Raw genomic sequence first — 22,159 nt, 5'->3', positions numbered from 1 at the left:
TCTGTTATTATTGACACATAACCAAATTTTGCCCAATTTAATTAAACCTTTGATTCTATATTCACTCAGCCCCATGCCTTAGCAGGAGTTCTATAGGACTACATAAGCTTAAGGCATACCACGAAACATACGTTTTACGTTAAAGACCTCAGACTTCGGAAAGAACACACAAGAAGGTTAGGGAAAATAAAATAAAAAGTGCAAATATAATTTGTATATTCATATAGTTAAATTATGGTCTAAGAATTATTCATATTTTTATACAAACTTGTTCCACGGAATTGTTCCGCGGTCGCCATTATTTTTAAATTATTTATTTTTCTAAGAAATAACGTAAAACACAAATAATATTCTGGCCAAAGGTCTTTGGAGCTCTATATTTTCTAAAAAATTAAAAAACATTTATTTTTCATAGCTGGTTTTGATGTTCTTGCCAAAACCATTGCTGGTTAAAATGACTATGGTTAAATATGAACAAATGCATTAAAAGTGTCCGTAAAGCGAAAGTACTATACTGTTTGTATGTGTGCAGACGAGCGCAAAAGAAAGGAAGTTTTATTTTGCACATTGCATAATAGGTATAATGAGGGGTATCCAAGAAATACAAATGCGGACATTTGGCCAACATATAGGTAATGATATAAAAATAACTATAAATAAAAGCGCGCAGAGAGCGGCACACTTCAATTACAACAGAACTACCAAAATATACCTAATTAAATTTTATTTAATTCTTTCTATAAACGCAACGTTCATTCCCTACTATAATATGTATGAAGGAAAAGAAGCCACCATACATACGAGTACATTAACTTTTGCACAGTATTACTTCACTGAGTGACGAAGTCGTCTCGCAAGAAACTTAAAAATTACAAAATAAAATCGGAAAACAAATGCTCTCAATAAAAATAAATTTATAGGAATGCGATAGAACAATAAAATAATTTCGTAAAAGAAATTTTCAAGAATACGAAAATTACCATATTGCTTCTTCTTATAGAATCTTATCGATTGCAGGAAGTCTTTCATAAGGGGGTAGAAGTCAATAACAAAATTGCACAAAAAATGATCATTGAGTCGTCATGGACGATCTCTAGAACCCCAATGGAAAGTTCCCATCTTTACTGTTTGGTCAGAAATAATAAAAATACAATGCAAATAGGTACTTATTAAGATATGTCGATTGGAACAATAACATGGGCCGATAATAAACTCTGGCGTGCAATTCTGTAGTGTTACAATTGCTATTTGCACACAATATACTTCATCTTTGTAATTACAAATGTAATTAAAATATAATTATATTCTAAAGTAATATTATCCATAACAAAAACACGGTCATAAACTAAGATTTTGCTGTTGTCCGAAAGATATCCAAATGAGAGTGATATTCAAAATCTTGTGATACGACCGCGTTTTACATGAAGCCCGGCAACTAAAATAAAACCTGGTAATCCTGGTATATATTATGATTTTTTCAGGAGCATCCAAAAGTGTTAGAAGTGAAGCTTCAGTTTATAAGTTACATGCACATGTGTGCTCATTAATTTATTCTTCTAAACCCTGCCGAATTAGGATCAAATCCTGACGTAGTAATTCAGTAATCAGTTTGTGTTTAATAATTCGTGTTTTTATAATCAGTTATTTCATTGTATTGAGGTTTTTATTTTCTTACTTTCTCGGGCTCCAAATACAGAAAATTTACTTAATTTTCAAACTACATTGCACTTCGAATGGATTACGATATTATTCGTTATATTACAACACATATTTACATGGCGTCCAGGTTGACGTATGAAGTGATGTCACTTTATGACATAATTTTCACGATATTAATAATCACTACGAGGCCAGGCCCCATTGCTACGTTGTGCTCCGTTATTTTTCTATAGGTTTTGGCATTAACTTGCGTCAACGTACGTTGAAACTCCAATTTATGTGTCGTTGCGCTTTGAACCATCGACGGACGTCAATGTAACGGAGAACGACTGAGCGCAACGTAGCAATGGGGCATGGCTCTAAGAAATATGCCTCGAAATAAGAAATTATCGCTTAGCACCTGTAGCAATTCCAGGTTAAAATATACCCCATGTAATATTCCAGGATCTATTCTACGTGTGTATCAAATTCCATTGAAATCCGTTCTGTAGAAATTGTGTTACCTATATTATAATTATCATCCTCACACGCTTACATCCAAAATTGTGCATATAATATAGTAAATTTCTTATATGGGTTAGAGCATTTAAGAGCTCTATTCAGCATGAAAAAAAGGTTCATTTACAATTAAACTATCATATAATAAAAACAATTTCGTCTGGAACTGGAAATTAACGTAATGGTTTATAATTATCCGTTCACTTACTGTGTTATAGTAAATAACCCTAACTGTGCTATTTAAATTACAGCGTCGATACATATAAAACCCATTTATTTACGGTAGTAGTTTACAACCTACACAGTTCTAAGTAGTTAAATTACAAACTGACGGTTATTGCACGCTACTGATAGCAGATGGGGAGTTGTGGTTTAATCCTTTTATATTCGGAACATAGAAACTATCAAGTCGGTCAGTTTACAATCTACCCACTTTGTTTAGTTAAATTACAAACTGTTGATTACTGTAAGAGTGTAGTTGTTCCAATTACATTCTCGGAAATACGAAACTACTACGGCTAGGAGCAGTATCAGTACCCGTAGCGCTCCTGGATGGAGGACACGACGCCGTTGGCCAGCGACGACAGCCGCCCGGCCACGCGCGTCACGCCCAGCCGCACCGACTCCCGCACCTGACCACGTATTGTCTTATTTACAATGTGATGTCTAAAGTAACTTCCGAGATCTTATTTTTATAAAATACTAGCGGCTCGCTCCGGCTTCGCTCGGGTAGAACCATAATAAAAAGTATGTCATGCCTATGTCACTCTAGAAGCTTTCGGCTATCTCTGTGTCAATATTAGTATGGATATATGAGTACATTTAGGATAAACATCCAAAACACCTGAAAAATATATTTTTCCTTGCTGAACTGACCATATCCAGGGTACGATAATAGTTATACCAAAATACTTAATTTACAAGTTCATGTAGGTACACAAAATATGACACAGGAATATTTGCGTATAGGAGCTGCATATTTCTAAACAAATCTCTTTCGGCAGACCCATAAATATTCAGGCCGTCGTCCTCACATAGGACAATTTTTTTTAAATAATAATCGTGTTGTGAATAAAAAATGATAGTATATATAAAAGTAGTCACCTCATCCAGGTCGGGCGCGGAGACAGTGAAGCCGGGCGGCGGCCGCTGCAGCGCGCTGTCGCCGAAGTAGTCCGCGGACGAGATGCTGGTGCTGCCCTGCAAGCGGCCGGGGTCAACGCGCTGCCAGTGCTCAGCCGCGTCGCGTTCACGTTTCGACTACGTCCTTTTTTATAGATTTTGACATAGACGTGCGTTGACGTAAGTCGAAACTTCGTTGTTCTGCGTTGATTCTTCGATGGACGTCAACGCGACAGAGCACGACTGAGCCATGGGACATGGTTATAACTTCGCATACGAACGAATACCTACAGTATCACGTTTTTATCCCTTACGGAGTAGACAGAGCCGGGAGTTCGAGAGAAATTTCATCCAAATAGGTTTAACAGTATAGCTGGGAGTCTCGTCTGGGCAGCCATTGCGAAAGCACGTCCCTTTAGCTTCGAACGCAGACAATAGACCGCGCAACCAGATGTTGAGTGTTTGCACATGTTGAAAGTGTTTGTGACCGTACCTATACTCATTTCCAATTTAACCAAATATTTAACAAATCTATTATTAGTCCAAGCGCGTTCGGGTTCACTTAAATTAATAAATATTTAATACAAAAGTGCTATTGGCGATTTTAGAGCGTGGTGAATTTGTTTGAGATTTTAGTGTTACCTAAACATATCATTTATAAAGATCTAAAGAAAACAGCTCCAATGCTGAAAATCTGCAGCCTGCCAACACTACACAAGCTGAAAAACACGGGTGAGAGCGTTCCATGTTATAAAATATCCCCCTTCAAAAATATATCTTCATGTAGAGCTATATACTTAACCCATAACGTAAACAAACCCTTAGCGTAACAAGTTCTCCAAGTAGCCAACAAAAAAGCAACTATACTTCAAAGAAATAATCTTGTCCCATCGCTTGAATCCTGCAAGGCAGTGCCAAAATACACATTAGTCTTTATTTATGTATAGAAGTACTGTTTTACTTGTTTCCTAGACTAAATAAAAAAGCAAATAATGGCATCCCGGATAAAATTTAAGATATCAAAAATATTTAAATCACAACACATAATATACTTCGATAACGAATATAAAACGAAGATAAAAGAGCCCCCCTCGTCACGCTTATAACCCATATGGCATCTCAGATATTCTGCCAACATTTGTCTTAAATAACCTAATATTACATATTATTAGAACATACTGATAATTCCAAACAACATTCCTAGGGGCATCCTGCCCTTGCAACAATAAAAAAAGGCCCAATATAAAAATAAAAGATAAGAAATTTGATAGACGCCATTGAAACCAGGAAACACAAAAAACACAATTTACTACAAACTAGCTAACACGTAGAACAAAAACAAATCCACAGCTGCAAGCCATAAATGAATAACATCGTCTGACTTGACGCAAACCATAAATTAAAACAAAGCAATTGATCCCTACAACAAAAAAAAAACATGAAGGTTACAATGTATTACCAAATAGAAAGCTAGCAAAAAAGATTCCCTATTACGCAAACGACTCTAAAGACAAAGGAACCCCGAGCATTATAAACCTTTATTACCTACATAACAAACTCACCAAGTTGGCATAACCCAGATATTTACATTCAACACTATAATATTGGCATTAGGTACCACAAACCAAACTCAATAGCATATTCAACTAAAACTAATAAATTTTCCTCCACAGCTGCTTTAGAAATTAAGCTCTTTTTACAGCATAGAAATATGGAGATATACGCAGACACCATAACAAAAATCCCAGGCGATGGTAACTGTCTATATAGAGCAATCGCATACCAAATCAACGATCTGTTTGGCATTACATTACAATTCGACGCGACTTAGTAAATACGTACGTTGAGACGCTACTAAGTACGTTGAGGATAATCAACATAAGGATAACATACACCAAGCTATTAGGAGTAATCTAAATGACACACTAACAGATCTACAGACTCAAATCAACAATTACCTACAGGCTCAATATAAAGAACATGGGGTGGGACTGACATACTGATAGCAGCAGCTGAATACTACAGCATCAACGTCAAAATCTTCCAAGGCTACCCGCTAAAAGAAACAATACAATTCAGCCCGAAAAATAATGAGGCAGCAGGTTGCATAGGCCTAATATTTAATGGAAATCATTACGACTGCTTCAAGAAACATTTGGGCGCTTTTTCATTAAACCCCACACAAAAGACAGAAAGCCCAAACGAATGCACCCCGGAAGAAATAACTGACGAAACCAATAGCTGTGAACGTGTGACAGACATATAGAATAGAATGGATGTTAAAAACTTGTAAAACAAGCGCCGAGTAACAGGTACACGTTCATTTCGTTCTTTATAGTCAAAAAAGCCCAAGGTTAGTCTAGCACTGACCTGGAACCTGGCAAGGCCGGCGTCGCGCGGGTGCGCGGGCTCAGCGGCCGCGGCGGCGCCGAAGAACTGCTCGGAGCTGATCGCCTTGGCCGCGCCGAACTTGCGCACCGCGGTTTCCTCGCTCACCTTCAGTGCGACATTTATTTATTCACGTCAATTTATTAGTAAAAACATAATAAAGTACAATCCCTAACTAAACCTACCTCAGGAATCACTCTATGTATCCGAGCGGTGAAAACCGCATGAAAATCCGTGTAGTAGTTTTTGAGTTTATCGCAAACAGACAAAAGTGGTACAGAAATTTGTTTTATAATGTGTAAGGAATAGCGGCGCGTCCCGATTCGCTTGGGTGAAACTATAACAAGTTACACACATACACCTTCCTCTGGAATCGCTCTATCTACAAAACAAAATTCGTACCGAATCAAAATCCGTTGCGTAGTTTTAAAGATCTATATAATAGGGACAAACAGAGAGCGGGAAGCGACTTCGTTTTATAAAATCCTAGAACGCTACATATGTAGTGATTGTTATTGTTACCTCCGGCTTGCGACCGCGCGGCCGCGAGGGCAGCGAGGGGGAGGCGGCCGCGCTGCTGGCGGGGGGCGGGTCTGGGGAGAAATCCTTGTGTCAGCATTTTATATTGTATGATCAACAAAAGCGAGGCATTTAAATGGATAATAGATAGTTACGCCGAGGCGGCGGTGAAGTGTCGATGTGTGATCAAAGTATTATATATATCTCTCTCTTACGTGAGCTTTTTTCCGGTTCTTCCTCAGCCGTTGGTTGAGTGTCAAAGCTCATGGTCCACTTTTCTACTTTTTCGTCTCCACTTTGCACGGTTGACGTCCTTAGCTGTCAGACCATTGGAATTCGAGCAGAATCGGAATTACGCTAGTATACTATACTCTATTGTTCACTTCGATGTGCGAAGCATTCTAATATTCGTCGATGTAGTTACGCGCCTGTTTATCTTGACCAATCAAAATACTGGCCACTTATAAAACAAAATGACATTTGATTAGTCAGCTGCAGCTCACTCACCAGCACTGAACATCGAGTGCACGCGACGCGCGGGCTCGGGTGCGATGTGGTCCCAGGAGGCGCTGCTGGGCTCCACCAGCGAGTCCAGGCCTCGTCCGCTGCTGTAAGGCTCGTTCCTACAGAAAGGCTAAATTGTAAGAATTTATCACACGAATTACAGAATAAGAAAAAGATATAATATCCTTCATACAAATTTACTATGTATAAAACGTCGGGATGCTCTGATCCTGGGAACACAATCAGGTCATGCTCAACACAATAATGCTTCAACATGCAAACAAAACGTACACATACACATGGTGATTATTACATCGGCATTTGTATCTACATGCTCGATCTAAATCTAATACACATAAATTGACAATTTATTTTGTGTAGAACACAAGATCAAATTGACTTTAGGAAAATTTATGGATCATTCATTCATCATTCATCATTTTTGGGTTACTCATATAAGTAGTTCATAATATCATGGAGTGAGCACGTATCCTATACCTGATCATAGTGAAGACCGAGTTGAAGTCGTCCAGATCCGTGACCGGCGCCGCGGCCGCGCCCTCCTGTTCGATCGCGGTCATGTCCGAGGCGGCGCTGTGCGACACGCCGCTGCAACCGACCGGACTTATTGTTACAAATACAGACGTAACTGGCTACTTGATACTGTATAATGATATAACACCTCAGGCCACAAAGTCGAAAACGTGCGTGTGACCACTTCCCATCAGATGAGCCGCGAGTCTGTTTGCTGTATGATAATATAATACCTAGTAAAAAAATAAGCGTCATTAACACGCCGGGTGTGTTTTAATTAAGCCAAGCGTGTTACATCGCTTCACAATATGGTGGCGTTGAGGCCTGAATACATGAAGATAACGAATTTGGACTGTATAAACAGGCGCTGAGTTATCGAAGTGACATTATTTTAAGTTAATTACGACAACCACGAGTATCCGTCGCGACACGTCCCACCGCTCTGTCCGGAAATCGGCTATTTCAATATTTGTATTTCTTTACGGCTACGCTAGTGTGTAATGTGCGACTCACGTGGTGTGCCGGGCGCTGCGGTTGGTGGCGGCGATGCCGAGGCGCTCGTCGCTGGCGTCCGCGGGCTGGCGGTACGCCAGTCTCAGCGACGCCACCTCCTTCTCCACCGTCTCCAGTGTGGCCGAACTTTCCGATGCTTTGGCCTGGACATAGGACGTTTGCTTTATGAACTAACAACTTTGCTAATAGTCAAAGTCAAGACAATTTTTCAGAAATTGGGCATTTACTTTATTTTATATTATACCAACGCCCCGTCCTAGCTTCGCTCGCTTCGACAGATAGACGCGGCGACTTTGTTTTATAATATGTAAGGGCAGTAATTTATTAAAAATCTACAACTGTTCGCATTTCGGTACGACTCCTGCTGAGAAGTAATGGCGAAAGAAACCAATTTAAACAAATGTTGGTCCCTATAATGCCAGAGGGGCTACATAACCACGAAGCTAAAGCATATTTTCACATCAAATTTTAAAATTTAAATAATTCTCACAGTTATCTCTACTAGCATTTCAAAGCGACCAGTGCTGAAAAGAAATGCTGAATAGACAGAATGAATATTCAAAGACATTAGAGTTGAGATTATTGCTGTAACAACATATGTATAAACATATTAAAAACAAATCCGTTCAGCTCCAGCGCGCAATAACCATCCAGAGAGCGCGATAAGCATTACAATTTGCTGAAATGTACCATAATTGAAAGTCATACATGATTAACCGCTAAATGAAGTAAGACATAGCAATTAAAGAATAAATTTACGATCATATTGCTTAGGAAACAGTATGTGCTTGCTTTTGAAATGATTTTTTCAGTTTGAAAGTTAGTATTCAAAATTGTAAGGTTTATTTTTAACGCTGTCCCCGGGCTTCGGCGTCACAATCGCGGATGAGAGTTTGAACGTTAGTCCACACTGATATTATAAATGCCTAACTACATATATATGAACGGGGACCTTTTTATAAAGCAACTAGCGGCCCGTTCCCTCTTCGCTCGCATAAATACACAATAAATTTTACACCTAAACCTTCCTCAGGAATCACATTATCTATTGGTGAAAACCGCATGAAAATCCGTGCAGTAGTTTTTGTGTTTATCGCAAACAGACAGACAGAGGACTTTGTTTTATAATATGTAAGGAAAAGGAAAGGATAAACACAGTTCCCGGCAAAAACAGAGAGTGTGTTTTTGGAGCGTTTTCCGTGTTGCTTCCTTAGTTATAAAGCGTAGGAAAACATATTTGGTGGAAAAGGCAGAGTACAGTAAATAATGCTGAATCTTATTACCTCCATTTTGAGTTTCTCCGCCATGATCGCTTCCCTCTCGATGTCGTCGAAGTTAGCAGCCACTTTGGTAGCGCCCAGGCCGCCTTTACGAGCGCCCAGCTGCAGGGAATTAAGCAATTTTAAAATAAAATAAAAAACAATCACGACGAATTGAGGCCCTACTTCTTCTTTTTGAAGTCCGTTAAAATTCGACTACCATCGACTGCCACAATCCAAAGTATTATATTACTATTTCTATGGGAATATTCACTTGTCAAATGTCTAATTCTCACTTTAAATTTTAATCAAGTTATCCAGTTAGTTTCAATTAATGAATATGGTTAAGATACAAATGGTATATGTTACCCCAGATCTCTTGGCCAGCGGCTTCCTGCCGATGTTGGTGGGCTTGGGCGCGTCGCCCCCCTCGCCCTTCTCCGCCGCGCCCCACAGCCGCGCCTCTGAACTCAGCGGCGCACGAGACACCTTCACACACAAACCTTTATTGCAATCATGACCGGAAGGTTTGAAATATATTATTGATGCCTGTTTCCCATGGAAGGGTAAGCAGAGACTACGGAATTCCGCTTGCCACGATCACAGACAAATCGCAATCGCTTCCTCTATAATCAATAGGTACATACTCTCTTCATGTTCTCACGAGTCGAAATCGAATATAAGTTCAAACATTCTAAAGTAAAACATTTATTAACCACGTAATTTCTGTAAAATGAAAAAACATTTTACTGAAATATATGTTGTTGGTTAGATTGTCTACATAATAAGACTTGTAAGAAAAAACGGAGTTGGAGTGCTTATCGAAATTATTTTTTTCTTTATATAAATTTTATATAATGAACCTACACTTTTGTAATATACATGTTAATTGTAACCGAGAATACTGTCAGCTAGGAATTCAATAATTAAAATGTTTGAAAACACAAGTTGAGCAATATTAATGGCATGGTTTGCCCTTGCATCACCAACCAGAGTGCAGGCTTCCTCACGGTTATTTTCTGTTAGAATAATGCATCAAAATAAAAAACAAAAATAAATTGTGTGACCGGCATCTGCGTTTCTATTATTTTCTTCACTGGGATCAGGTGGTGGTATACAAATACAGATTGGTATATAAAGTGGCACGAGTAGGATTCGAACCTAACACCTGCCCATTCACAGACAGCCTTAACCCCTGGACCAACATCACATGTAAATTGTATTGACTTAAAATAAATCTCTAGTCATTATGTGCACATTTAAACATAAAAAGATATTTAAAATGCAAGTAGTTTTTTAAACATTTAAAGCAAGAGTGCAAGTGAACATTGCATGTATGTATAATATTTACACTGTTCTTATTCAGCAGTGCATTGATTTAATTTTCAATTCGCCGAAACGCATGACATTGCCAAACAATTTTGTATAATATTGTTGAAAACGTAAAAATCATGGTATAATTAGGTAATACAATTTATTGCTTACATAAGACGATAAACTAATTCTTTTGAAAATCCCATAGAAAACAAAACTTTCTGTAAGAAAATCTATTATCTAATGAATGATATTTACTTGAAATGTTAAATTGTTACTGTTAAAGTATGAATCAAATGTAAAAAATGTGAAGTAATTTGTCTCGCTAATAGAAATAAACAGAAAACATTAAAAAACCACACTCACACTAAACGAGTTATATTTTTTTTAAGTAAAAAAAAAAATTGTACTATACAAAAGCAGAAGATAATAATTGATTCTCAAAATTGATGCACACATTTGTCAATGGGGGGAAAAGCTTGTAATAAACGCAATGTCCTTGCTGTGTTTAGTGCTGTTGTTGCAACTGCTCTGGAATACATCTAAAGCAATATGAAGATAATGCTGCCGGTCGTACAGCAATCCAACTGTCTCTTGTACAATTACCTCACAGTAGTTGGCTAAGCCATATAGACAATAATGAATTACCTATGATTACTTCTTTTAAAATAAACATAAGCATTTGTTGTTTTATACTGCCCTGTCAGAGAGACAGAGATTTTATACTGTTATTTAAAAAAAGTTATCAAAATATATGTCAACAAGCTTCGACACATTTGAGAAGAAGTTCAAATGTTAGTGCAATCAAAAGTTGTGCCGCTTACAAATTTCAACATCTGGTACTTTTGGCAATAAATACAGGCACTGAGCTAGATAGAAAGGTAGTACAGGTCAATGATTGCTGTTGACAAACCAACTGGCCGCTACAATACAACCACTACCTACAACATTTGATGTGAGCGTGGACAATGAGCTATGCCATGTTTATGTTTCAACTCTGTAGCTGTGCCTGCCACTTTATTAAACAAACACCAAAACAATATTCAAAACTTCATTTTATTATGATTTTGTAATTTTGAATTAGTTATGAAAGGTCATCAAAATAGGTGTACTGTATATGTACAACACCCATCTATCTACACATGGCTCAGTCATGGTTGAGTCTGGGTTTTTAACTTCAACATTTTCTCTGTCATCCACCTGTCGCATTTGTATCCATTACATCTTGCATTCAGGGCTATGAAGGCACAGAGCCCACAGTTGAAAAGAATCCTAAGCTTTTGAAGATTCGGGTTTGAAGAAGAAGCTTTTGGAATTGTCATTGTTGTCTATTAGCTGCCAAAGCAATGTGATCCTTAGTCGCCTGCTACGACATCCACATGGAAGTATATAGGTTGTCCTATTCTAGACCAGGAGCACACTCCCAATAACCTAAGAGTTAAGAATTTAACAATATAGTTAGTTATAGTTATATAGTTTAGGATATTGTTGTCGAAATATATTTTGATGACCTTTTGGCTAGCACAGCTGTGTGTGTTACCTGTGTGGTGACTGCAAGCTCGTTAGTGTTAGTGTCAGATGAGTCTCCGTGCACCGCAAACCAGTCTACCTCTGGTTCCTTGGTCTCCTTCGGCTCTGCTGGCGCTGGGTCCAAGTGCAACTGTAAATATAAATGTGAAAGTACATTTGTTTGTTACCTCTGCACGCTTAACCAATCTTTTTGAAATTTTGTAAACATGTAATTTGAGATACAGCAGATGACATCCTGAAAAAAATATTGTACCCATGGGAAATTCACATGGGCAAAGCTGTGTTTAAAATAAATATTGACTGAATAATATTATCAATGAGAATCTAGGATAGGAGGGGATAAGAAGGTGTACAAGGTGGCAAGGCGGCTGTCATGTGTGATCACTGCAGACATATTCAGTAGCAAATCACAAGCCTTCATAATCAAAATTTGTGTGTTACACCCTCAATTAACTAGTACTATGAGAAACCACTTTCAAACCAATTTTCAAGTATCTTTTCTTCCTGTGCTCAAACTAGGCGTAATAAATTGCAAGATTGTATCATTTGAAGAAGTGATAATAATAAAGTTGTTAATAATGATGATTCTTATATGGCTTACCTTAGTGCCATAAGTCTTCATAGCCTGTTCAGACATGGCACTCAATTTGTCTCTGTACAACTGGGCTACGCGCGAGCTGTACTTCTGCCGGGAGTCATCCGTCACCAAGCCGTGCGTGCGGAAGAACTGCGTCTGAAAAAAGGCTAAAATTTAGTATAAAACTTGAAAAAGAGAACAGAAAGCGCAAATCATGACACGTACTGCGTTCACATTGCCGCCCAACTGCATGTTCCTCAGTTGCTTCCATGTCCAGTTGGTGTCGAGCTGCGTGGAGCGCACAAACGTCAGGTGCACACCCAGGCTCCTGTGTACCGCGGAGCAGTCTAGGCAGATGAATACACCGTACGTCACAGACGACCACGTAGGGTTCTTCGCGTTGCAGTCGAAACATACCTGAGGAAGGTGGGGCTTTAAAATAATAACTGATAACATCTCACATACACAGGATTGCGGAAAAATAACGCACTTTGTTAGCTGGAATTGATCGTAATCTGTGAAAAACCGCTTCAATATCGCTTTTACTTGGCCCAGAGTCAGCCATTTTCGACGTGTTGTCAAAAATGTACTCTGTGGTGTTGTCACTCAAATGTCATCTGTTCTATCCTGTCATTTCAGTAGACAGAAAGTATTTAAATTAAAAAGTGAATACCTTGGCCGACGGCGCCGGCTAATCTATTTAACCCAGGCTTTGCTGGCGCAGGCGGCGGCGATTGTGATGGCGAGATTACGGCGGCAATTGTGATGATGGCTTAGAGATTTTTTTAAAGATATTAATATTTTAACTTTACCCTCTCAATACATATTTGACAACATTATGCATGTCCGGAAAAATTTAAACTTATTTAAAAAAGTTGGTGATTACACTGATAGAGCCTTACGTAATAAAGATAAATTGTCTGTCCCCGGGCATCGGTTGGCAAAAGTTAGAACGTCTTTTGTTGGGAACTGTATCCGTTTTTATATTTGCCGGACAAAAAATTTAGAAATTATATAAAAGAAGTACTTTGTAAAAAGGCATATTACAAGACAATAACGTTTGGCCCAAGCATGGTACAGTATCCTCATAACATATGTAATTGGTTTATGATATTATTACGTACGTCTTGTACATTCAGCTTTATATATATATATATATATATTTCAATATTTTTATTGGAAATTCAACTTTTATTTTATTTATTCATTCAAATTTTGACATTTTTAATAATGATGTAAATTCGTCCTCCTAATTTTTATATATGTATAAGACCTATATTTGTTAATTGACGTCTTTGGAGAAAAGGCTGCGGTGAAGTTTGTTGCGCCGCTTCTTCTTCACCTGCTCTTTGGAAGCCGGCAGTAGACTTAGTTTAAGTAATTTTTGACGTCAATAAGTGATGTATATCATCCCAAATTGAATAAAGAATTTTGAATTTGAATTTGAATTTGGCGGCTGGCGCCAGTATATAAGAAAATATGTTTATTTTGACAAACAAACAACTAACAGTTCCACATTATGAATGAATAAAAAAGTTTATTAATAATTTGTAATGGTAATGGCAAACTACAATACCTATATAATGTGAGCAATCATCAACGATTATTGCATTCAGTGCTGGCGACAGAGGTCCATTAGTATGAAAATCCAAAACTCCATTCTAAGCAATTCCGGACAATTTTCTTAGAAATGAGCCCTATAAATTTACCTACAAATTTTTAATTAGACTTTGCTACTCAACACCGACTTGCCCTTAAACATTTGTTTGGACTAGGACCGTCCTGGAATAGGAGTTCTATATATTCATTTATATGGATGTCGCATGCACGAAGCGACAAAGGGATGAAACATTTCTGATCTTCATTGATGATATTATTTATTTAATTCATGATATTATTATTTTTTAATGCAGATCTCGGGTCGGACATTCTGGGAATCACGGAATAATAAACTTTTTTCCGTACTGGGAACAGAGAATTTCCTGCCAGCAGCCATCACTAGTCTTCGGTTGTTTTCTGCTACGGAGCTGCTATGCTATCCGCGCTATGGCAAATGGCAATATTGAATTTTTGAACGTCAACAAATTTTGAGGTTAGGCGTCGCATCATTTTAGTTTACTTTAGTTATTTTACGTATTATGTAGAGTTTTAGTGTTAAAATGAGTTCTCCGAGTCGTGATAACGAAGAGCCGTCTTCCACAAGTGCTGTGGCGGAAGCTGACACCGGTGGCGTCACCGTTGACAAAAGTGCATTAGAGAAGCCTCGGCCGCCCGCCAAGCGGCGCCTCTCCAACACTGTCATCGAGATTTCAGACACCGACAGCGATGATTCGGACGTCTGTGCCGTTAATTCCTACCAGGCTTCAGCTGATGAGGTCAAGAGGATCCGTGGCGGTGAGTCTCGATACTTTAATTTTCTTTTGCGGTTTTTGCTTGTATGGGGTTGCCTAGCGCGGGAAACTGCGACTGTTTGAGCTTTTTTACGTTTCGTAAATATTATTTTTTGTATAATTTAGCCTATAGACTATAAAATGAAAGTGTAAATTATTGTCGTAGATGAGTACTCATCATCGTCGTCGTCGTCGGACTATAGTTCTGACTCGGAGTCCCCGTGGGAGGACGACTCTGTGCTGCTGGAGGAGGAGAAGCTGGAGGGCAAGCTGGTGCGGGCGCACCTGAACCCTAGAGCTAACAGAATGGATGATCCAAAGCTTAACCCTAATTTTAAGGTAACACAATATTACTATTTTCTTATTAGATGCATTTAAGCTGGATATAGACAAATCAGCTGCAAATTAGTTACTTGTGCATATGAACTTTATTTTATTTTAAATCTTAATTTAGCTCTATTGTATAACTTCCATTTAAGTAACATGAATAAAGACATTATATTTTTTTATTATTAACTCCCTTTCTCTTATATTTTTTGAGCTTTGTCCATTAATAAGTGTGGTACTGTTAATGCTACAAATAACACATTGCCGAGAAAAAGATGAGGTATCATAAACTCATTCCTTTATGCTTGGGTTTTAAACTTCTATTAGTTATGATCACAAATGAACACAAAAAGAACGAAAATGTTTTTTTCCTTAAATACATACATTTTTGTAGGCTGAAGAATTCTTAGAAAGACTATCATTAAACTGGAAAGACTGCAAAGACCACAAGAGTGAAGATGTGACATTAACAGCGGAGCCGTTTCGCTTGTGTCGTCTCCACAACCTGCTGGCCAACCCGGAGATCATCAACAATATAGTAGACGACATGAACACACTGGACTGGTCCAGAAAGAAGATGGACCTGTATGAGTTCCACCAGACGGCTGATCTCGCGAGTCTCACGTGGCAGCGCAGCATCCGAGGCATCTATGAACTCTTGAAGACTGAAGTTATGAGCTTAGTGAGTTTTCAATTAATTTAGGTATCACTTACTTTTTCTGTTACCTTGACCTTGTCCAGGCAAAAGGTGATGTATGTCAATCTTCACCCCTTCAATAAACTCAAAAAACAATCGTTTGTGTTGTGCCCACATTTGTGTTTGTGTCAATTGGACCTGTAATACAAGCTTTCATGTATGGGTCGTCGTGTGTCGTCCATTTGTTTATTTATTTGACTTAAAACTTATTATTGTGATTGTAACTTTATGGGCAAAATGATTGAAACCCAGGTGTCGAAGGTGACGGGCCTGGAGCTGCGGTCGGTGTCGGCGTCGTGTTCGCTGTACGGGCCCGGCGACCACCTGCTGGTGCACGACGACCTGCTGGCCGACCGCCGCGTCGCCTTCATCCTGTACCTGGCGCCCTGGAGACGCGTGCTCCGCGCCGTGGAGAACGGCGGCGGCGCCAACCATGCCGATAACGTATGGAACTATTGGCTATACAATATTTTATGTATATTACATATTTTTTACAATACTCTGACCTTGTCGAGTACCCTATTGTTATTATAGTATTATTTTTAATGCTCCACACAGTTGTAACTTTCGATGTGAGTTGATGAGAGTATCTCAGCGCAACAATATATAAATACCTCGATCAAAATACATTTGATTTACGATTTTGATGTGTAATGTACATTTTACCTATCTCCCTAATAACTCCATTTTTGAGGTATGAATAAGTTATAAATAGGTTATTTATACATTTATAATTTATTGGACTCGAAAATACATTTGATACTGGCGGTGGGGACCACCTACCACAAGGTGGGCCGCACGCCTGTTTGGCTGCTTAGTAGTAGGTATCACTGAAGTGATTTACCAGGAGGAGTGCGACGAGACCTGGCGGCCGGAGATGGGCGGCGCGCTGGAGCTGCTGGCGTGCGACGAGGACGGGCGGCCGCGCGCTGTGCAGCGCAGGGTCTATCCCAGCAACAACACGCTCGCTTTCTTCAAAGTCGGCACCGACTCCTTCCATCAGGTGTGACGGCTGGCCAAAATATATTTTACAGTTTTCACTCTTTGATAAGGAGAGTCGATTTGACCTATTTTCGTAGTTATTAATATTTATAGTTTTTTAAATATTTTCTTATGTAACTGATAAAAAACAATTTTAATAAGTAACATAAAGATGGATTTGGAAAAAAAAATTGTTGAAGGAAACTAAATGTCGACCCGGCCAGTGCGGTGCGAGTGAATAAATAATAAATATACAGGTGGGCGAAGTCCTTTCGATGGAGCTGCCCCGGCTGTCCATCAACGGCTGGTTCCACGGCCCCGCGGCCGCCGCCCCCGCGCCTCCGCCCGCCTCGCCCATCCTTGACCCGCCCTCCAAGCCCCACAACGAAGTGGTAAGCTTTATTACTATATATTCTATTACAATTGTTTTATAATTTATTATTATTATTAATTCTCAAATTAATTGTTCTGTAAAGTCAAAATTGTTTACATAAATAAATGTTAATACTTTTATAGACTAATACAGGTAAATCTGTAGTAATATTTCCACTGCCTTGTCACAGGTGCTGCTGAACGAGTGGGTGGAGCCGACGTACATGTCCCCGCGCAACCGAGCGCAGATCCAGGCGCAGATGGAGCGCGACAGTGAGGCCAGCCTGCGCGACTTCCTGCAGCCGGCCAAGTACCAGGAGCTGTGTGCCGCGCTCAAGGACGAAGGTGTGTGCATTATAATATGTGTGTTTTTTTGTTTTATATATATTTTTTATTGTTTTCAGCCTTTTCAGCGAAGTTGGTAATGGAAAACATAAGTGACACTTTCATCCAGCAACAGGTCTTATAAAAAGGCTATTCAAAAATATTCTTTTCCAGGGGAGGTTTTAAAACAGCCTTACATTTAATATATGAATAACAAAAAAATATTGCATGGATCTATCTATATTCTATCGAACATCTAGAAAGAAATGTTTTTGACGTAAACTACTATTAAACTAAACATAATGGCGTTTAAGTAATAAATAATAACAAATATGGTCAGTTTGCTTAAACGTTATAATTTTCCAGAGGTGGAATGGGAGCTGGCGGGCCCCGCGCACCAGCGCCGGCACCACCGCGTCCGGGCGTCGTGGCTGGCGGCCGCCGGCGCGCGGCAGCACGCGGTGGTGCCGGCGCTGGAGCGTCTGCTGCGCTCCGCCGCCTTCGTGCGGCTGCTGGCCGACTGCACCGACCTCGCTCTGCACACGGTCGACGCCACATCCATACAGCGGTGGCAGCCGGGGGATTTCACTGTGAGATACATGTTTTTTATTTGTGAACAGGTTTTTTATTGCAAAACAAAAATTTTGTAACGAAAAAGTAAATGATATTTGTTAGTATTTTATATTATATTAATATTACTTCAAATCATGTAATATTATAAAAGATGAGACATTTCGGGAAATTCTCGGTTGCGTTCGAGACTGTGGTGCTGTGAACTCCGGGGTCAACATAAAAAATAACCTTAGGATTTACTTTATACCCTGACTGAGGAATCAACGCTGGCGGCTGTTTCGCCTTCAGCAAGGTCGTCGAACAACTGTACGTGCCTCAATAAAATGTAGTACAATCATTCAAATTCAATAGTCTGTTTGCAGCGACTATACATGATAGCTAGTCAATAATGAAATTTGTTTAAAACTAACGTGAGAAATAAAAATTCCGATCACTCGCTTCAGTGACGGGTGTCACTCTCGAAAAGTGCATTACTAGACCGAGCCTATAGTGGAGTATTCCGTGGATGTTGTTTGTCAGCTGGTGCCGCCGCGCGCGCACTACCAGCGCGCGCGGCTGGAGCTGCTGCTGTACCTGGCCGCGCCCGCGCGCGCGCTCAGCGGCGGCTGCACCACATATCTGGCGCCCGAGGACGACGCCGGGGTGAGTCCACCTTCTGGCTTCTCGCATATGTGTCACGTTTCAAAACTAAACAACTGAAACTATTTTGATGAGTTTTAGTATACATATAAAATCTGAGTTCAAATATATTTATTTTTCAAATCTCTACCCCCCAAGGGACCCGAAATGTAAGATTTGTATGACAAAAACATCCGCTGCTACATTTTGCCGGGCTCGAAGCTGCGGAAAGCAACTAGTATAAATTAATTCCATACTATACATACATTCCATATAGCTACGTCTAATTAGCTAATAAGGAGCCAGTAACTTAGTTCGGCCCCGACATACAGACGATTTTCAATTTTCACGCATTTGAAGTGAAAAGTACAGTATAAACCGCAATCGTAAACATACGTCACCCCCCGCGTAACTATAATCGCCTCGATCAAAATGCTTCAATTTACAATGTTGATATAATCAGTTGCAATTAGAACGGTCGACTCGACGAAGAAGAAGAAGGTATATAATCTGCTAATATATTTGAACGTGTAATATTCCGTCAGGCGCCGTCGGACGGGGCGCTGGTGACGGTGCCGCCGGTGAGCAACGCGCTCAGCCTCGTGTACTGCGACAAGGGCGCCGCCTCCTTCACCAAGTACCTCGCCCGCCTCGCCGCCCCCCCTCACACCACCTTCTACATCGTCAGCGCCGTGTACAGCGAATGATGGCGACTAGTGCACGATTGACACGGCTATCGCTGTGGCTACTGGTCTAAATATAATTTGTCTGCTGTATCGACTCGATTCTACGTAATCGACAAAGTCCAGAGCGAATGATGCTGTCGAGTGGACAATCTCATCGATCGTGTTTTTGCTGGTGTTAGATTTTATTCTCTGATTTGAGTGTTCTCCCGGTTACTGCTGGTGTCAAGCGTCAGAGCTCGTACATCCTGTAGATTTCCACATCATGTTTTACTTCATCGTTAGCAAATAGTCTATGATAACTTTACACGGGTCACTATTACACTAACACACTCGGCTTTGCTGGCTCGTCATCTTGATGAAGCGTGACTTCAAAACATGTGAAAATAATGGTCAGTGATCTTTGACATCTTCACGATAAATCTTATGCTATGTCGGTGGGATCAGCACGAGTTATTGCGGGAAACGAATCATAAACGTATCACAAAAGTCAAAATTTACATATATAAATTTAACTCCTTTTAAGCGCGATAGAGACGCTGTTCATTTTCTATATAAATTTTGTCGATTGCCTTCAAAAATTCATGTTAATCTCACAGTGCATCTCTATATATACATAATTTTACTTACTATTATGTATAGGTATTTTTTCAAAATGCAGATAAATTTATTTGGTGCAAGCGGAGTGTCAAAGATCACAGATTTTTATAGTTTCACTGGACATAGAATTAAGACTGCGGTGTTGCACCACAAACTGTGTAAATAATAATATTTACAGTATTTTTGCATCACAACTGTTTGTCTCCGAGAATGGTTTGAATTTAAGAATATACTTTATGTATTATATTGTATTGAATCCTGGTGGACGGATAGTGTAGTAGTCGAGTCACGCAGTTTAGAATGCTAGCAGATATATTAATAGCTTCGATAAAGCATCACTTTGTGAGTATCATCAATATTAATTTTACACCGTTAGAAAACGAAGCAACAAAAATAATGCTTCATTTGAATGAATTATGATATTATTTTCCATGCAAGCGAATGGAGAATATTTTTAATGAGTATCACCCGAATTAGGGTGGTATAGGCGAGAAATTTGTTAAAAGTATTTAGTCAAGTAAATAATTCTATATTTTTGGCACCACTCAGAGCAAAAGTGTCCAAAGAATTTTTACTTTTTTTTTATTGTACAGGGTGAAGTTTTATACATTGGCATCCTTTTGTCTACACGTTCCGATTGTTGCAACCACGACAAAAGATTAGCTGTTCCATACAAAATCAAATACCTAACTTGAGGAAAATGTATGGAACAGCTGAATTTTTATTCGCCATGTCGGGTTATTCCCATACGAAAAGTTGTTCAGTATCACCGACTGAGTGAGAATGTAGGTACATAAAAATGCCAATGTATAAAAAATCTCTTTGTACATAATTGACACTTTTCTCAATCGCGCAATACGTATTAAAACAATATGAGTGAAAAACAAATCATTTCGGTGTTCATAAAAGTCACTTTCACGGACATTGGCTGTAACGACAATGATAAAATTTTATTTAGTTTTTGTCAAGTGTCGATCTGTTGACTATCAAACTAGTATGGACTCTATCTTGACGTTAATAGAGCCGAATTTGCAATGAATTTTTGTAGCTTGATTTGCTGCTGACTGTTCAATAATGTAAATAAGTTAATTAAGTTAAAGATATGATGCTTGCAACTTCAGTTTCTACTCTGTTAAATTATGTTTAAATAGATTTCGGAGCTAAATCAATGTATGAGCTAGTGATAATCGTGTATTATTAAAAAACAGACATGAGAGAAAAATCGATATTGGAAGTTGTCTAAAATAACATTTCACTGTAAATGACATGAAACTTTATTGTACATTGATTGTTTTTATTAATTAAACTCATTTGATGCTTCTTCTTTGGAATATATTTAACTTTTGAAAAAAAAAGTTTAAAATTTGATGCTAGAAATACATTACCGGCGAACTCGGACGGACTCAGACACGAATCAACGTACTTTGCGTAGTGTTTGTGAGCTTTTTATTAAGCAAAGAAAAACCAGCAATGTACATTGCCATGGGCGGTCGCTGTGTATTTCTAGCATTAAGCAGTTAAGGTTAGTTGACAATGGACACAATACATGCTGAGCTCAAAAATATATTTTAAAATAAAAAAAAAATAAGAACTAAAATTAAATTCCGCATTTGTTCTAATTTTATGTATGACAACGTCATAATTGTGTGGCAGTTAGCTCCTAGGTCCGTGTAAACGCGGCAAGCTGAGGCTCAGTCGAGGGCCGACATAATTTTAATGATAATTTATAGACTAATATCTATATTTTGTACATATTGTGATAGATTTATTAATTAAATGCTAAGAAATGGTTTGTGTCTTATTTATAACTACTTCAAATTACCCTGTGACTCTGTTCGCTTGATTTTATAAGCTTTCATACCCAATGGTAATTATACCAGTATATATATACACCTTAGAGCTAGAGCAGTATATATATACACCATAGGCTACTTTTCCTTCGAAAATTAAAATCTAAAAAAGTTTCCTATATATGTATATATGAAAAACACTTTTCACAAAACCAATATAGGAAACTTTAGATTTTATGAATTTTTCACAAAGTTAATTTAACGGGCAAAGTCACGGGAAACGCCTAGTTGGGCCGATGCCCAACTAGGTATTTGCCAAGAGTGATGAAGCGTATATCGAAATATGTGTTAGCAATAGCAATCGTGCTATTGCTAACACATATTTCG

General features: G+C 38.8%; 2 protein-coding genes across 3 annotated transcripts; one reads left to right on the top strand and one right to left on the bottom strand.

Moving 5' to 3' along the window:
• Nucleotides 1–199: 199 nt before the first annotated feature.
• On the bottom strand, nucleotides 200–13,052 carry ArfGAP3 (ADP-ribosylation factor GTPase activating protein 3). Of its 2 annotated transcripts, none has more exons than XM_053760485.1 (13): nucleotides 12,908–13,052; nucleotides 12,643–12,834; nucleotides 12,442–12,573; nucleotides 11,851–11,970; nucleotides 9,366–9,485; nucleotides 9,021–9,119; nucleotides 7,738–7,880; nucleotides 7,189–7,299; nucleotides 6,694–6,809; nucleotides 6,190–6,260; nucleotides 5,650–5,775; nucleotides 3,262–3,357; nucleotides 200–2,789 (listed from the first exon to the last, which is right to left on the bottom strand). In XM_053760485.1, exons 1-13 carry the CDS (start codon nucleotides 12,980–12,982, stop codon nucleotides 2,688–2,690), a joined length of 1,503 nt encoding a protein of 500 aa, XP_053616460.1. In that variant the 5' UTR covers nucleotides 12,983–13,052; the 3' UTR covers nucleotides 200–2,687. The 2 variants fall into 2 exon arrangements, with proteins under 2 accessions (XP_053616460.1, XP_053616461.1); XM_053760486.1 differs by having other exon boundaries at nucleotides 11,920–11,970.
• Nucleotides 13,053–14,437: 1,385 nt separating this feature from the next.
• sud1 (sudestada1) lies at nucleotides 14,438–21,771 on the top strand. The gene is made up of 10 exons (XM_053760484.2): nucleotides 14,438–14,811; nucleotides 14,974–15,146; nucleotides 15,529–15,816; nucleotides 16,084–16,275; nucleotides 16,679–16,834; nucleotides 17,070–17,204; nucleotides 17,376–17,529; nucleotides 17,875–18,098; nucleotides 18,601–18,723; nucleotides 19,245–21,771. The coding sequence occupies exons 1-10, from the start codon at nucleotides 14,577–14,579 to the stop codon at nucleotides 19,404–19,406; spliced, it is 1,842 nt and encodes a 613-aa protein (XP_053616459.1). The 5' UTR covers nucleotides 14,438–14,576; the 3' UTR covers nucleotides 19,407–21,771.
• Nucleotides 21,772–22,159: the final 388 nt, after the last annotated feature.

This window comes from Plodia interpunctella, chromosome 20, assembly GCF_027563975.2.
Source record: "Plodia interpunctella isolate USDA-ARS_2022_Savannah chromosome 20, ilPloInte3.2, whole genome shotgun sequence".
NCBI lineage: Eukaryota > Metazoa > Arthropoda > Insecta > Lepidoptera > Pyralidae > Plodia > Plodia interpunctella.
The sequence above is the reverse complement of the archived record's forward strand: the minus strand, read 5'-3'. Positions and strand labels throughout refer to the sequence as shown.

Coding starts and splice junctions, on each gene's coding strand:
- ArfGAP3 (XM_053760485.1), bottom strand. CDS start 12,982: ATGGCTGACTCTGGGCCAAGTAAAAGCGATATTGAAGCGGTTTTTCAC. Junction 11,971..12,441: donor TGAAGACTTATGGCACTAAG/GTAAGCCATATA, acceptor TTATATTTACAG/TTGCACTTGGACCCAGCGCC. Junction 9,120..9,365: donor CGCTGGCCAAGAGATCTGGG/GTAACATATACC, acceptor AATTCCCTGCAG/CTGGGCGCTCGTAAAGGCGG.
- sud1 (XM_053760484.2), top strand. CDS start 14,577: ATGAGTTCTCCGAGTCGTGATAACGAAGAGCCGTCTTCCACAAGTGCT. Junction 15,147..15,528: donor AGCTTAACCCTAATTTTAAG/GTAACACAATAT, acceptor ACATTTTTGTAG/GCTGAAGAATTCTTAGAAAG. Junction 18,724..19,244: donor CGCCCGAGGACGACGCCGGG/GTGAGTCCACCT, acceptor ATATTCCGTCAG/GCGCCGTCGGACGGGGCGCT.